At 37.5% G+C, this 14,164-nt stretch overlaps 1 protein-coding gene across 5 annotated transcripts in view; it reads right to left on the reverse strand.

The window, feature by feature from the left end:
• The window catches only part of MICAL2 (microtubule associated monooxygenase, calponin and LIM domain containing 2), a 148,067-nt gene that overhangs the window by 115,645 nt on the left and 18,258 nt on the right, over window positions 1-14,164 (reverse strand). For all 5 annotated transcript variants that reach the window (XM_081936846.1, XM_081936847.1, XM_081936845.1 and 2 more), the window contains exon 2: window positions 1,568-1,924. In XM_081936846.1, the coding sequence (XP_081792972.1) occupies window positions 1,568-1,831 (264 nt within the window). In that variant the 5' untranslated portion in view covers window positions 1,832-1,924. The remainder of the gene's footprint in view (window positions 1-1,567; window positions 1,925-14,164) is intronic.

A 14,164-nucleotide genomic window follows, 5' to 3' on the forward strand; every position in this document is an offset into this window, starting at 1 on the left:
TCAGAGGTTCTTATGAAAGCTGAGAGTGGAAACTAAAAAGCTGCTTTGGTTTCTTATTAAGTATTCCCAGCACACTTTGCATTTTTGACTTTGAATGCATCGATTTTGAATGCAAGTTAAATATGATAATAATCTTCCTCAAAAGGTGAGTAGGTGAAGCAAGTACATATATTTTAATATATTAAAATTAACACGTGAATTTGTTTTTGTTATATTTACAATAGAGATTAAAATAACTAGAAATTTACAAGTATATATCATGCTCAACTTTCAAATACTAAAAAACAGATGTACGTTGGCTTATGATATAGTATGTAGGAATAGCAAAGCATAGGAATAGACTTTTGAACTTTTATCCATAAGGAGAAGTTTGTGGAGAAATGTCGTGTTTCCTCAAAAATAAGACAGGGTCTTATTTTCTTTTGACCCACAAAATATGCCTTGGGGCTTATTACCAGGGGAGGGCTTATTGTTTTGGGGTTGCCGGGAAGCTGCTTTCTTGCGAGTGGGCTCCTGAAGAGCCGGGAACAGCCTCAGGGTCGAATGGCTATGTTACGCTGTCGCAGTAGCACTACACAGCAGCCATGAGGTGACCATGCTCATGAGCAGCCGCCTGGCAACCCCCCTTTCCAGCTGGGCACAGAGCCATTCACTGACCTAGGTGTATCGCCAAGCCACGTGAGCACCTGTTCACCGCCCTCCGGCTCCCGCGGCTTCCCGCCTTCGGAGTGCCCCTAGGTCAGTGAATGGAGCTTTGCATGGCTGGAAAGGGGGGTTACGTGAGCTGCTTTTCTGCTTCCTGCTTGCATGACTCCCAGGCTCACAATGCCCTTGCCTAACTCTCCCTGCAGAACCAGGGCATCTCCGCTGTTGCCCACCGCTGCCGCATGGCTTTTTCTGTGGCTTCCAAAGCAAGGAGGTAGGATGCTGAATCTTCCAGCAATTGCCGCTTTGGGAGTATGCTCTATGGTTGTGGGCTGGCTGCTGGCAGAGCGTATTCCCAAAGCGTACAACCATAGAGCGTACTCCCAGAGCGGCAACTGCCGGAAGACTCCACATCCTACCTCTGTGCTTTGGAAGCCGCAGAAAAAGTGGGGGGGTTGCCAGGTGGCTGCTTGTGAGCATGGTCACCTCATGGCTGCTGTGTAGTGCTGCTGCAACAGCGCAACACAGCCATTCAACTCTGAGGCTGTGCCCGGCTCTTCGGGAGCCCGCTCACAAGAGAGCAGCTTTCTGGCAACCCCCCTCTCCAGCTGGGCACAGCGCCACTCATTGACCTAGTGGTATCCTGAAGGCACCAAGCAACGCGAGCCTTTGCCACCTCCTCGTTCCCACGGCTTGGCACCTTCGGGGTTGTCCAGGGGGTTTATTTTCAGGGGAGGGCTTACATTTTTGTCCACCCAAAAAATGTGGCATGGCCTTATTTTCAGGACATGTCATATTTTCAGGGAAACGCAGTATTATTAAACCTAAAGAAGTATCCCAAAATTTCTTCTATAAAGCCAGAAGGTCACCTGATTTATTCAAGCATGATCAGATTCAAAATAAAGTACAAAATTCACCTTACCTTTGTGTTCGTACAAGCTTTTCCATGTTTATATTCCTTATGGCTTGCCCTTTTATCTAGCTTATTCCACAAAGCTTTGGCCTTCCAGCTGGTCACTTTTGATTTAAGTTTGGCATAAAAGTTCCTGTTGTCCAAAGGATCTAATTCAAGATGCCGAATGAGAATATTAAAAGCCTGAATCGAACCTTTGCATGTTGAGGCTTGAACAAAGCTTTCAAATATTTGGTTAGCTTGGTTGTACTTATCATTGTCTTTTTCACCCATGTTTCAAGAAGATTGAATAGCATGTACAAATGGCATACTTTTAAGCAGAGGTTCATCTGAGAGATACTGTCAACTTGTCCCAAGATGTAACATCTAGAAAGAGACAGATAAAAATCATTAGTGTAAATCAGGACAAAATTCCAAACCTTTACAACATACTACATGTACAAGAATACTTCGTAGAACTCAGAGTGTTGTTATTGAGGGGAAAAAAGTACCATTGTTGAGAGAATTTTAAATAAAACTGCTACCACTACAGAAGTTATATAAATGGATATGCTTATAGCAATGTTATGTTATTCTAACACATGTACCATGTTTCCCTGAAAATAAGAAGAGGGTCTTATTTTCTTTTGACCCCTGAAATAAGCGCTTGGCCTTATTTTTGGGGAGGGCTTATTATTTTTGAGGTGCAGGAGACAGCGAGTGTCTTATCTTGTGTCATACAGTAGACGTTTGTAAATATACTGATCTGTAAATCATTACCTTGTATTCCTAGTGGTCCATGAAATATGCAAATGCAAACTATGGGCTTTATTATTATTAAAATAAAATTACTTGAAATGCAAATGAGTCAGCAATTACTTATGTTTAACACTGTAAAATAAAAAGCAAGCATAGTGAGGGAAGGGGTGGGCTAACTTTCTGCTTTCTACTCATGAACACCAATTTCAAACTGCTTGCCTATATACAAAATGCTACACTAACTTCCAGTCCTCCAAAAATACCTATTCCTAAGAAATATAAAGATATCAAACTTTCCATGTTAGAAATTTAGTTGTCATCTTTGGCACACTGAAGCTTTTTAAGAGCTGCCTGGAAATCTTGCTGGGACTTCACCTTCGGTCTATCTCCTCCCACTGCTTCTGTGCTCATGTTTATATTATCTTGAATTGCCATCTGGGCTTGTTGGGACATTAATTATTGTTCTTTATGTTTAGTAGCCGCACGGGTTTGTCTCTGTTCCATAATTTCTTCTGTTTCCTGCAGTAAACTCACAACCCTAATTTGTTCCTGGTTATCTTGCTGCCTGGGGTCCTCTGTCTCTTTTCTTTCTTTGGGACCTGGAGATGGAGGGCGTCCTGCCTTTAGTACCATACTATAGAAATCTTTTGCCTTCCAAACAGAGTTGAGGCGATGTCTTTCTCCCATGTAGTTCACCACCAAACCGGCTGGGGTCTCCCATCTGTATTGAATCTGGCGCTTTCTAAGTTCGTCCACTAGAAATGCATAATCCTTTCTAGATCTCAACATTTTCGGGGGGATTTCCTTCAGTACTATCACGTCTTGACCTGTCACTTGCAGTTTGTTTTTGTAGGTTGCTTGCAATATTTCATTCCTAATTTTCCTGGTGACAAAATAGATTACGATATCTCTTGGCAGTTGTCTTTGTCTGGCAATCCATGAATTAACACGATAAATTTTGTCAATTTGCCAGAGGCATTCGGCCTTTGGCTCCCCCGTTAATTGGACAAGAGCGTCAGCAAAAATCTCTCTTAAGTCTTCTTGAGTATGTTCCTTCAACCCCCTTATCCTCAGGACAAATTCCATTGTTCTATATTGCATCATTGTAAGCTCCGCCTCTGACTTATCAATTTTAATTTGTGCCTCCACAAGTTTGTTATCCAACTTTGCATTAGCCTCATTAATTTCTTCCACCTTCTCATCAAGAGATGCCACGTAGCCAAATAATCCTTTTAAGTGCCTCAACTATATCCTCCCTTATCTCTTGATAAAACTTAATAAAACAAATTAGGGATCAGGGTCCAATGCATATAAAAAGGTTGTACAATGTATTGATAGAAATAGACTCAGAAACAGAATTAGTTAAAGATTGTATGATAAAATGGGCCAATAATGATGGAAACATGGGAAGAGATTTGGGTAAAAAATGTAAAATTTACACAGGCTCAGAACCTGAGAGAGAATTTCTATAAGATGTTGTACAGATGGCATTTAGATCCAAAAAGGCTAGCCTGTATGTATCCGAATTTACAATCTAAATGTTGGAGATGTGATTGTGTTAATGCCACGTACTACCATATTTGGTGGACTTGTAAAAAAGTTAAAGCATTTTGGATAAAAATATGGTGGGTTATTCAAAATATGTTGAAAAAGAGGATAAGGTTTACACCCCAGTTGTTTTTGTTAGGTATAGTTTCAGACTGTACTGTCATAGAGACTAACCTGATCTTGAACCTAACGATGGCAGCAAGATTGTTGGTGGCGCAATACTGGAAGAAGGAAGAATTGCCTACTATCCAAGAATGGACGTTAAAAGTAGCAAACTTAGTAGAGATGGCCAAAATTTCAGCATATTTGAAAGATCATTCGGATGAGAAGTACAAGCTGGATTGGACAAGATGGATTGACTATATTCAAAATAAATACCGGACTAAAAAATTTCAGTTAGCTTATGAATGAAGGCATAAAGAACACTACAATTTATTCAAAGTTAGTTTAATAAAGGGGGAGTTAAAGCATAAGAATAGTAACATGTTAAAATTAGTTAGCTTATGTTAGCATATGGTTGTTAAATGTTTATACCCTGTATTTTGCTCTGGGAGGTCGGGGGGGAGGGAGGGAGGGAAGAGGGAAGGGTAAGGGGGGTGATAATTGTAAAATTTATTTAAAAATTTAATAAAAAAAGAAAAAAAGATACCAAACTTTACAGACTTTCTTAATAGCAACTGTAAATCCCTTTTCCCCTGTTTATCACTTCCACTATGAAATTAATTCAGGTAGGTTACAATTTAGCAACTTTTTAAAATATTGTTCAAATAAGGGCAAAGCACACTTGATTCCCAATGGACACCTTGTATAATTTATGAATTTTCTTAAAGATATCAGAACAAAGGCCATTCTTATTCCAACATTCAATGCACAAATTTTGTAATGGCTACATTTGTAATATTTTTTTGTTTGTTTAAAAACCCTATGAGTTGTTATTCAGTACAGTGTTTTATTCATGGTCAGTTTTGGATAGATTAAACAGTTTTAATATGCAGGGAAGATACAATCTATTTGTCACAGACAAATCATAATAATGCATAATTCAATTGCAAAAGATAATTCAAATGAAACGTCTTAAATATTTGTATGTATATAAGGAACCAGAACCAAAATGTTTTGTTCTAATCTACCGTGTTCCAGCACAGAGTCATGGACTTAGTGGTCAGTGATATAAATATATTTCTTAAAATATTTTTTGTAGATTATATCAAGAGATGCTATTCATATATTAAAAATTGTTAAAAAGGAAACAAAACTCTAGCAAATGAATATAACTGCAATTCTTTTTTAATGAAATTATGTTTTTTCCTCCTGGAGAACATTTTTGAAAAATTCTTTATTACTTACTACTTTGCACATCAGGAACACATTAAATACATTCACCATTGCTAATATTCTATTTCAGTAATGTTGCTCAATTACTAAGTACCGCATTCTACAAGATAAAGGAACAATGAGAAATTCTTCCTAAACAATCACAATGAATTAGAGTAAAGTTATCATATCTTTCACCACTGATCAGTTTGCCAAACTTTCTTAATTGGAGTAAAATTGTTCTTTATTACAGAACGTCAACTCCATGAAATGTAACCTATGCTCACTTTCTTTCATAGTGGTGGGAAAGTTCCTTCTTCCATAGACGTCCCATGGATCACACTACATTTATTATTTATTTTTTTAAAATTGGATGGCTGCCCATCTTCAGACAATTTGAGACGGGAGGCTCACAGCAATAAAATTAAGAAACCTATATAAACATAGAGAACTTAAGAACCTAGCACCTCAATCAACCTCCAAAATGCAGCAAAACTCTCCAGAGTCCACCCTTTACCTATTGCCTAGGCAAAGAAACAGGTTTTAATTGTCTTCTTAAAGGCTAAAAAGATTGTTAGTTGCTGGATAAAAGTGTTCCATAAGATAGGGGCAGTCATGGGAAGGGGAACTCTTCCAAGTTCCCACTCGATTCAGGAAAGGAACCTGGACCCTACCTGGATCGGGCAGATAGGCTCAGAAAGAGGAGACCCCATGAGTAACCTGCCATTGTGTCACAAAGAAGAGAAGGACAATCTATTCACCAAAGCACCTGGGAGCAAGACAAGATCACACATCCCTGCGGCCAATTCGCTCTCACAGGGAGGGGCTTCTCCTGGTGCCGTCCACTAGGCAATGCCAACGGGCGACACCAAGGAGTAGGGCCTTCTCTGTGATGGGCCCAACCCTCTGGAATGACCTCCCCCCCGACATTAGAACCACCACCGACTTCCGCTCCTTCCGACAGAAATTGAAGACACACCTGTTCCGACTGGCTGGCCTGGCATAATTATAACGTCTACCTCCTGGCAAACATATTTCTTACTGGTTTTTTAGGGGGATTGTTCTTTTAAATTTAATTTTATAGGATATTTGTTGGGGTTTTAAATTTTCAAATTTTAAATTATTTACTTAGCAGTACAGTTCTGTAAATCTTTTTATCCTCCTCTTATTTATTTATCTATCTACTTAATAATTTTAATTGTCTAAATTTTATAGTTGATGTATTTCTGATATGGACTGTACACCGCCCCGAGTCCCTTTCGGGAGAGGGGGCGGTCTATAAGCGCTAAGAAATAAATAATAAATAAGAGCAGTGGATGGAAACTTATCAAAGAAAGATCCAACCTAGAACTAAGGAGAAATTTACCAACTTAAGAACAATTAATCAATGGAACAGCTTGCCTTCAAAAGTGGAGGTTTTTAAGATGACATTGGAGAACTATTTGTTCAGAATGGTATACGATCTCCTGCTTGAGCAGAGGGTTGGACTAGAAGACCTCTAAAGTCCCTTCCAACTCTGGCATTCTGTATTCTGATAATGTATTTTCACAAAGATGTTGCAGATGGCATAACAGGTGCCCATTTATATTTCCTCTACACCAGGGGCACCCAGTATTCAGAATACTACAACACTACAAGGAAAGAAGTCTTATCATACTTTTCATATATTCAAGCAGCTCTGTTTTCAACTGTTCCATGACCACTTAGAAGGAGGAAACAGGAAAGATTATGGGAACTAGGCCTTAAATAGTCTGGTGCAATAAATGCCCCACAAATGCACTCAAGGGAGGGACGCCATGTATTTAATGCTTGATTGCTTGGAAGATTGATTCAATAGAGTTTTTTAAATAGCCTTGAGTTAAAGAAACAAAAAAAAATGGTTGAGTGTGTTTCCTTTTTCTTCGTTATCTTTTTTAAAAGAGATTGGCTGCTACGTTTCTTCTAGAATTACTGTTTAAACCAAGAATTGCAAGTAGCCATCATCAGTATTTTAAAATTTTCTTTTTGTCATTCTATCTTCCTTCTGTATATTTCTATTGCATTGCTATAGGTGCTACATTTCAAATGCTAAGCACTCTGACTTCGTTTCCTACCTTTGCTTTAAATCTTATCCAATAAACTCAGAAAAGCCAACTAAATTTAATTTTTAAAGTTTAATAATCTTTAATTTAAAAAAAAATTAAGATGACCCCTCAAGTTTATAAGGTACACATATGTAACTGTTTTATAAATTATCTAACTTTGTCCAGCATCATTATTCACATGGGAAATAGTTTAAAGAAGTGTAGCAGTTTCATATAATTGATTTTAAGCTTCACTCTAAAACAGATGTACACTGTCTCTATGCTGGAATGTTAAAGGGCAAAATACAAGCTGGTTAAAAATGATTTCTTTAAAAAGGCATACTAATAATAGCTCAGATGCTTGAGAGGATAAAATAACTTAAACAGCCGTGATATATCTTTCTTCCACATCAGGTGTATTTCAGAGCCTGATATAGCAACAGTTATATAATCACTTATATAAAAGTGTATCTTTTGATGCAACACTTAAGCAGTAACTTTTAAGGAATTTAACTACCACAAAATTATAGTAAGGGGAACAATGCCTGAATTACAAGCAGAATGAAACTAGTAGTACAGGTGAGCTTAGGGTTTCCATCAATTTCAAGTAGTGCTCACATATGGAGTGCATTTGGCTCTATTTGCAACATTACTAAAAAATGTTGATTGGTTAAAATTTTATTTGCTGAATTTCAGGTAGTGTCTGTTAACAAATATTAGAATTACTATTTTTATTGTATTTTTAAATTTTTACTGAGACACAAGTCTCTAAACCACATTTTAAAAAAGTACATTACAAATACTACTTTATGCATAGTGCTATCAATTGAAATTGGTACACAACAGTCACTCCACTTAATAAACTGGAAATTTATATATACTCCCCAAAACCCACTTAAGGACTTACTTCTAAGAAGATACAAAGACTGTATCTAATTTAAAACTTTATTCATCTAAAACGTGGCCCTATATTCTATTAAACAGAATGCCTTGCTTAACGCACTGAAGTCCAAATACAAAACCAGAGCAATCAGGTTCTTTTAAAGTAGTATAAACCTAAGTCCACGTGACTGCACCTAGCTATATGAATTTCTCTAGCCAAAAACTCTCCAGATGGAAAGAACTACTACTTCTATTTTCCTAAGCATTGTGGATAAGAATTGCTGTCCAACTGTTCTAGAGGCGATGGAAAGAATGAACTTAACGCACACCAGTCTTCACAGAAAATGAAATGGATGTATGTACAAGAAAATGAAATTCTTTAAAAGCACTAAAGGTTTCAGAAATTGCCATTTTTGGCTATTTTTCACCATCTTGTTTTCAGAAATAGGAATGACTTACAATTACATGAAGTTGCATACTTTTCCAAAGTTCTGCTTGTAAGATGGTTAATCATGTACACTTCACATAACAACTATGTTTTTATAAACTAATGAAAAGAAGAAATATAAATATAACAAATAATATATCTGAAAACTAGTCAGCACGGTCTTTATTGAATTAAGTTCAGCTTTTTAACAATTATGTTTGAAGTTGCAGTCTGCATCATCTTTGGAGGTGGGGGAAGGAAACTCAAATTATTCAGATTCATTGTATAATCAATACTGAAAGATTAAAGAATAACTTGAACCTTATCAAAGTCTTTCCAACCACGATCTTGCTAAAGAACTTAAGAAACAGGTTTGGTACAATCTTACAGAGGACAGGTCAAATCCTGCCCTCTTTTTTCTTCCATCTCTAGGTGAAACCCATATTTCTAGTTCCTATTTCCCAGTTCCTGTCTATGTATCCAGAGAAAACAATGAAGATAAAATTATGTATGTATGTGTCAGTGGTGGGATTAAAAAAAAATGTACTACCGGTTCTGTAGGCGTGGCTTGGTAGGTGTAGTGTGGCTTGGTGGGTGTGGCAGGGGAAGGATACTGTAAAATCTCCATTTCCTCCCCATTCCAGGGGAAGATTACTGCAAAATCCCCATTGCTTCCCAATCAACTGGGATTCAGGAGGCAGAGATGTTTTTACCGGTTCTCCGAACTCTTCAGAATTTCTGCTACCAGTTCTCCAGAACTGGTCAGAACCTGCTGAATACCAGCTCTGATATGTGTGTTTTATATTTATATATTTACACACAGATAAAGACCCCCACACACACCCTCTTATTTTAGAACTAAAAAGTAGGGAAATAATGATGTGCAAAACATTCTGACCTTGAATTTTATATTACTTCTAGTTTAAAATAGTTGTTTTAAATATAAAACATTTTGTTCTTGTGGATGCATTTTAAACTCAAAATAGTTCAATTCGAAGTAACCTACTTCCAAATATAAAACAACCATTTCTCTCTCCAAACAACTCTTTTGAACTTAACATCAAGTGTTTTAAATTCAAAATGGTGCGTTTGCAAAATAATCTGAAAGCCTGTACAGGAAAGCCTTCTTTACATCATTTCCTACAGATGAAAGTCTTGTGTGTACTGTATTGTCTTCAGTTTCTTCTCAGGTTGGTCTCTGTATTTGCCAGCACCTGTATACTGTACAACATAGGCTAGAACTGCAGAAGTCATAAAGAGAATAGAGCCACACTGATACTTGAAAGTTAATGGCAAGCTTCAAAGAAACAGCTAGTGTGCTGACCAGCTTTTCAGCAGCTAGCATCATGGAGGCATTACAGGAACTGGCAGTATCAGTAATGTCTGTATATATTGTAGCAGTGGTGGGTTCCAGATCCCGTTGCAACCGGTACAGTTGCAATGGGGCCCGGCGTCCTCCACATGAATGTGCGCAGTACGTGCATGCGTCCTACCTTCCAGCGATGTCTCCGCGATGCTCCAGCTGCTCAGCGGAGCATTGCACAGGCACTGTATGTGCCGTGCGCGGAAGCCCCGAAGAGTTTAAAGACAGGTAAGGATGACAGGCGGGTGGGTGGACCCTCCGGAGCACCGTACCGGAACGGTACCCACTGTATAGTAGGTCCTAAGCAGCATGTCTTTCAGGGCCAAGATGGTTATAAAAACCTAGGCAATTGTGACAATGACTGGTGCCGGTAGGTTTGTTAAGTTCTCAAAAAATGCCAGTGGGCCACTCAAGGTTGCTAGGCAGACCACAAGGCGTGATGAGGACTATAAATCAATCAGCATTACAGATGAACTATAAATAACATATACATACCATATTTTACTGTGAAGAAGTACAGAGCTGAGTTGTTAATTCACACTAAGCCACTATATGGTTTGCTTGGTTCTAAAAGTGAATGCACATGTTTTTCAGATTACATTACTTTTCAAAGATAAGCATTTATCATCAGGAAGAAAGTGGAAGAAGGACTCACCCCATAAACCTTCAGCCATTTAATTCCTTACTCAAGCTGTCACTTGGACTAGCTTCAACATTTTACATGTATAAAATAAAAGTCAGTAACAGGCATAATAAAATTAATTTTATTTAAGGAGCAAGATCGTACATTAAGTCTAATTAAATTAATTCTTTGTAGTGTTGCCTTCTGCTAACAAAATTTTTATGTCCCTAAATCTTAACTGCTGTGGAGAAATACAGTTCCTAAAATGTGAAGTGATAGATTTACCTACTTACTAGATTTACTTACTTACACTTTTATTTTTAGCCACTCAGAATCATTGTATCAATGAGATGGGAGCATAGAGATTTGATAAATAAATAATTTAACATATATTTGGGGAGGGGGAAAAAGTGCCAATATTAATCATTGATTATTTTCACATCAACAATTTTATTAAACTCCTAAACTGCTTTAACTCATAAATGATTTCGTAAAATGCAAGTAAAAATAAAAAAATTTATTTTACAGATAAAAAACAGCTATGCTGACAATAATAATGGCACAGCGTGTATATAAACTCAAAACTCATTCATGCAAAATAAATAACCTTCTGATAGTATCTCTGTGAACCTATACAGATAAGCAGATTCTGTGTTTATGAACAATTATTTTTCTTTTTAAAAAGATTTTAAAAATAGAAGGAAAAAATCTATACACACACACACACCAGTGGTGGGTTTCCATTATTTTTACTACCAGTTCGTTCGTGCACACACGAAACACTTCTGTGCATGCACAGAAGCCTCCTACTGGTTCGCCCAATCTGGGCCAAACCGGGAACAACCCACCACTGACACACACATACACACACACACACCATATATCCTATTAAGAGTGAAAACAAAAGCAGCAACCCAGTAATACTGAATCTGGCCACTAACCATTAAATGTCATCTGACTTCTGGGAATGAAATCTAAAAGACTGCTTGAAAAAAATAATCATGAATTGCTTCTCTGTTCAGTTTTGACTATATGAAAACAGCCTCAGTACTACCTGCTGAATATTTGCAATCCTTGAGTTTAAATGTTGGGTATGATGGTATGTGGGAATTACCTTGAGACAAAGAGATGCTGCCTAGAAAATGGTAAGATAAGAAACAGCATAACCCACAATTGTGTAGTGGGTGAGCAAAAGGCTCAGGACAGACCTTACTTAAAGTGTAATGGCAGAAAGTGTAATGTAAAGGTGATGGCAGAAGAATTGTACTTTCACACCTGCAGCATTGATGTCAGTTTTGCCTGCTCCACCAGACAGCAAACACAACTAGATGATCTAATTCTATATTCTAATAGTATATAGAATTATATTATAATAATTGAGTCCAGAATTACAATCATAAGTTGTTGATGTCATGAGGTAAGGCATCGCATGACCAGAGCTGATTTTCTGACATTTTTGGCAGCAGTCATTAAGTGTATCAATTTTCCCCAATGGCATCCCCCCCCCCCCCCAAAACCAGAGGTAAACTGGAAACTGTCAAACATTGCAAAGCATATCCAGGTAACAGTGGGGCATTGCAAACAGCCATAAATGTGAGCTTGTTGCCAAGCTCTGAAAAGCAAAGTCTGTCTGCATATGGATTCATATTCAAGAGCAACCATACCTTTTAAAATGGAAATACTAATTGCAAGTTCTTTCTTAAAAGTTAGACGGTTGTAAACATAATTTCAACAAATTAAACTGTCATCTGGCAAATACCATTTAGACTAATCCTGAAAATCTGTGTGATTTATTTAAATTCTCCCATTTCATAACCTGTTAACTTAATCCTTTGTGTTACTATAAAAACACTAGCCTCATCTCCAATATCTATCACACATTATGTAGGGGAAGAGGAGCTTTAAAAAGGAGAGGAAATCAGTCACATAATGTGAAGTAATATTAAGCCAATTACAAATTACTTCCTGTTATGCCTCTAGATATTAAAATAAGTGAATGTATGATGCAAAATGGAAAACACAGGAAATGTCATATTCTTTAAATAATTTATATTGTGTCATTAAGTATTGTTTTCAATGGTAATAATGAACTAGGGGTCGGTAAGTATACAGTATTGGTCACATTTTGTGAGATGGGTGGCTTATAAACATGACAAACAAACAAACATTTTTTTTTCTAATATAATCTTTCAGTTAATACCATAACTTAATAGGGGTAAACAACATGGAATCCACAGGTGCCAACATAACCCTAGATAACTTTCTTAATGCTGACCAGGTTTCTTACCTAGATGATTTTTTAAAAAAAAAAACTTTTTAAATAAAAGCATTAAATAATAAAACCATTAAAAATCATTTGCAGCTCACTTGCTGCAAAACAAAATGCCATTCTCCGTCATTCTGTATATTTGCAAAATGCCTTTGAGCACCACCAAAATGGTTTCTGAAATTCACCAATCTGAGTCTCTCTTTGATTCTTGTTTCTTTCCCCCTACCAATTAGTGATAAAATCTCATGTTAAAAAAGTATTTTCCAAATGGAGAAATTTACACAGGCAGATTCTACAAATTCTCATTAATAGCAACGAATTACTAATGAAAACTAATGTAACAATTGCTGATAAGTATGATTATAATTGATACACTATATCACAGGTGTCAAACTTGCGGCATCATGTTGCTGTCACATGACGTATCACGATCTTTTTCCCCTTTGCGGAGCTGGGGTGGGCGTGGCCTATGCGTGACACAGTGACGTGCGCTGAGGTTTATGACTGGTGAGGCACTGACCCAGTGGTGGGTTTCAAATTTTTTTAGACTAGTGGACTTCAACTCCAGAATTCCACAGCCAGGCATGCTCAGTTCTGATTTAAAGCAACAGCATTTGTTTTTCTCCTTTGCGAAAGAATTTTCTTTCTTTTTCTTTTTCTTCTCCCTTCCCCTCTCCCTCCCTCCCCCCTCTATCAAACACACACACACACACACACACACAAGTTGGATTAGACTACACACACTTACCCCCAGCCCCGGAAGGATCCAGCCCAGCTTCACTGATTACAGGTTTGAAAAGGCAACGTGGCTCTGCCTGCAATCAAACCCTAACCCTTCCCTCCAGCCTTTGCCCACCTCTGATGACGGTGGTGAGGCTGTGCCTACCCTGCCTGCACGTCACTGGCGTGACGCATCTGGCCAGTTTGACACCCCTGAACTATAGATATAATTAATACTATAATTAAGATACTATGTGACAGAATTAATGTAATTAAAAACAAAACTAAGTAAAAGCAATTAAATAATGTGCTAATGAATTTGATATAATTATAATTAGTATAAATTGTGATTATAATTACTTAATATAATTATTAAACAATTAATGTTATATGAACATTGCACAGATGAAAGCCAGCTGGGTCACCTTGGGCCAGTCACTCTCTCTTAGCCCAATCCACCTCACGGGATTCTTGTTGCTGCAGAAAATAGGAGGAGGAAGGTGTATTGGATATGTTCACTGTCTCGAATTGTTTGTAAAAATAATAAAGGCGAGATAGAAATAAATGAACAATTGTAGAATGCATTTGACAATATCCTTGTGCTGTAGTGATTACAGAAGTCACTGGCAAGCATTTTTAAAGGTGGGCAACAAAGGAGCA

This window comes from Natrix helvetica, assembly GCF_964273705.1.
Source record: "Natrix helvetica genome assembly, chromosome: 1".
Classification (NCBI taxonomy): Eukaryota; Metazoa; Chordata; class Lepidosauria; order Squamata; family Natricidae; genus Natrix; species Natrix helvetica.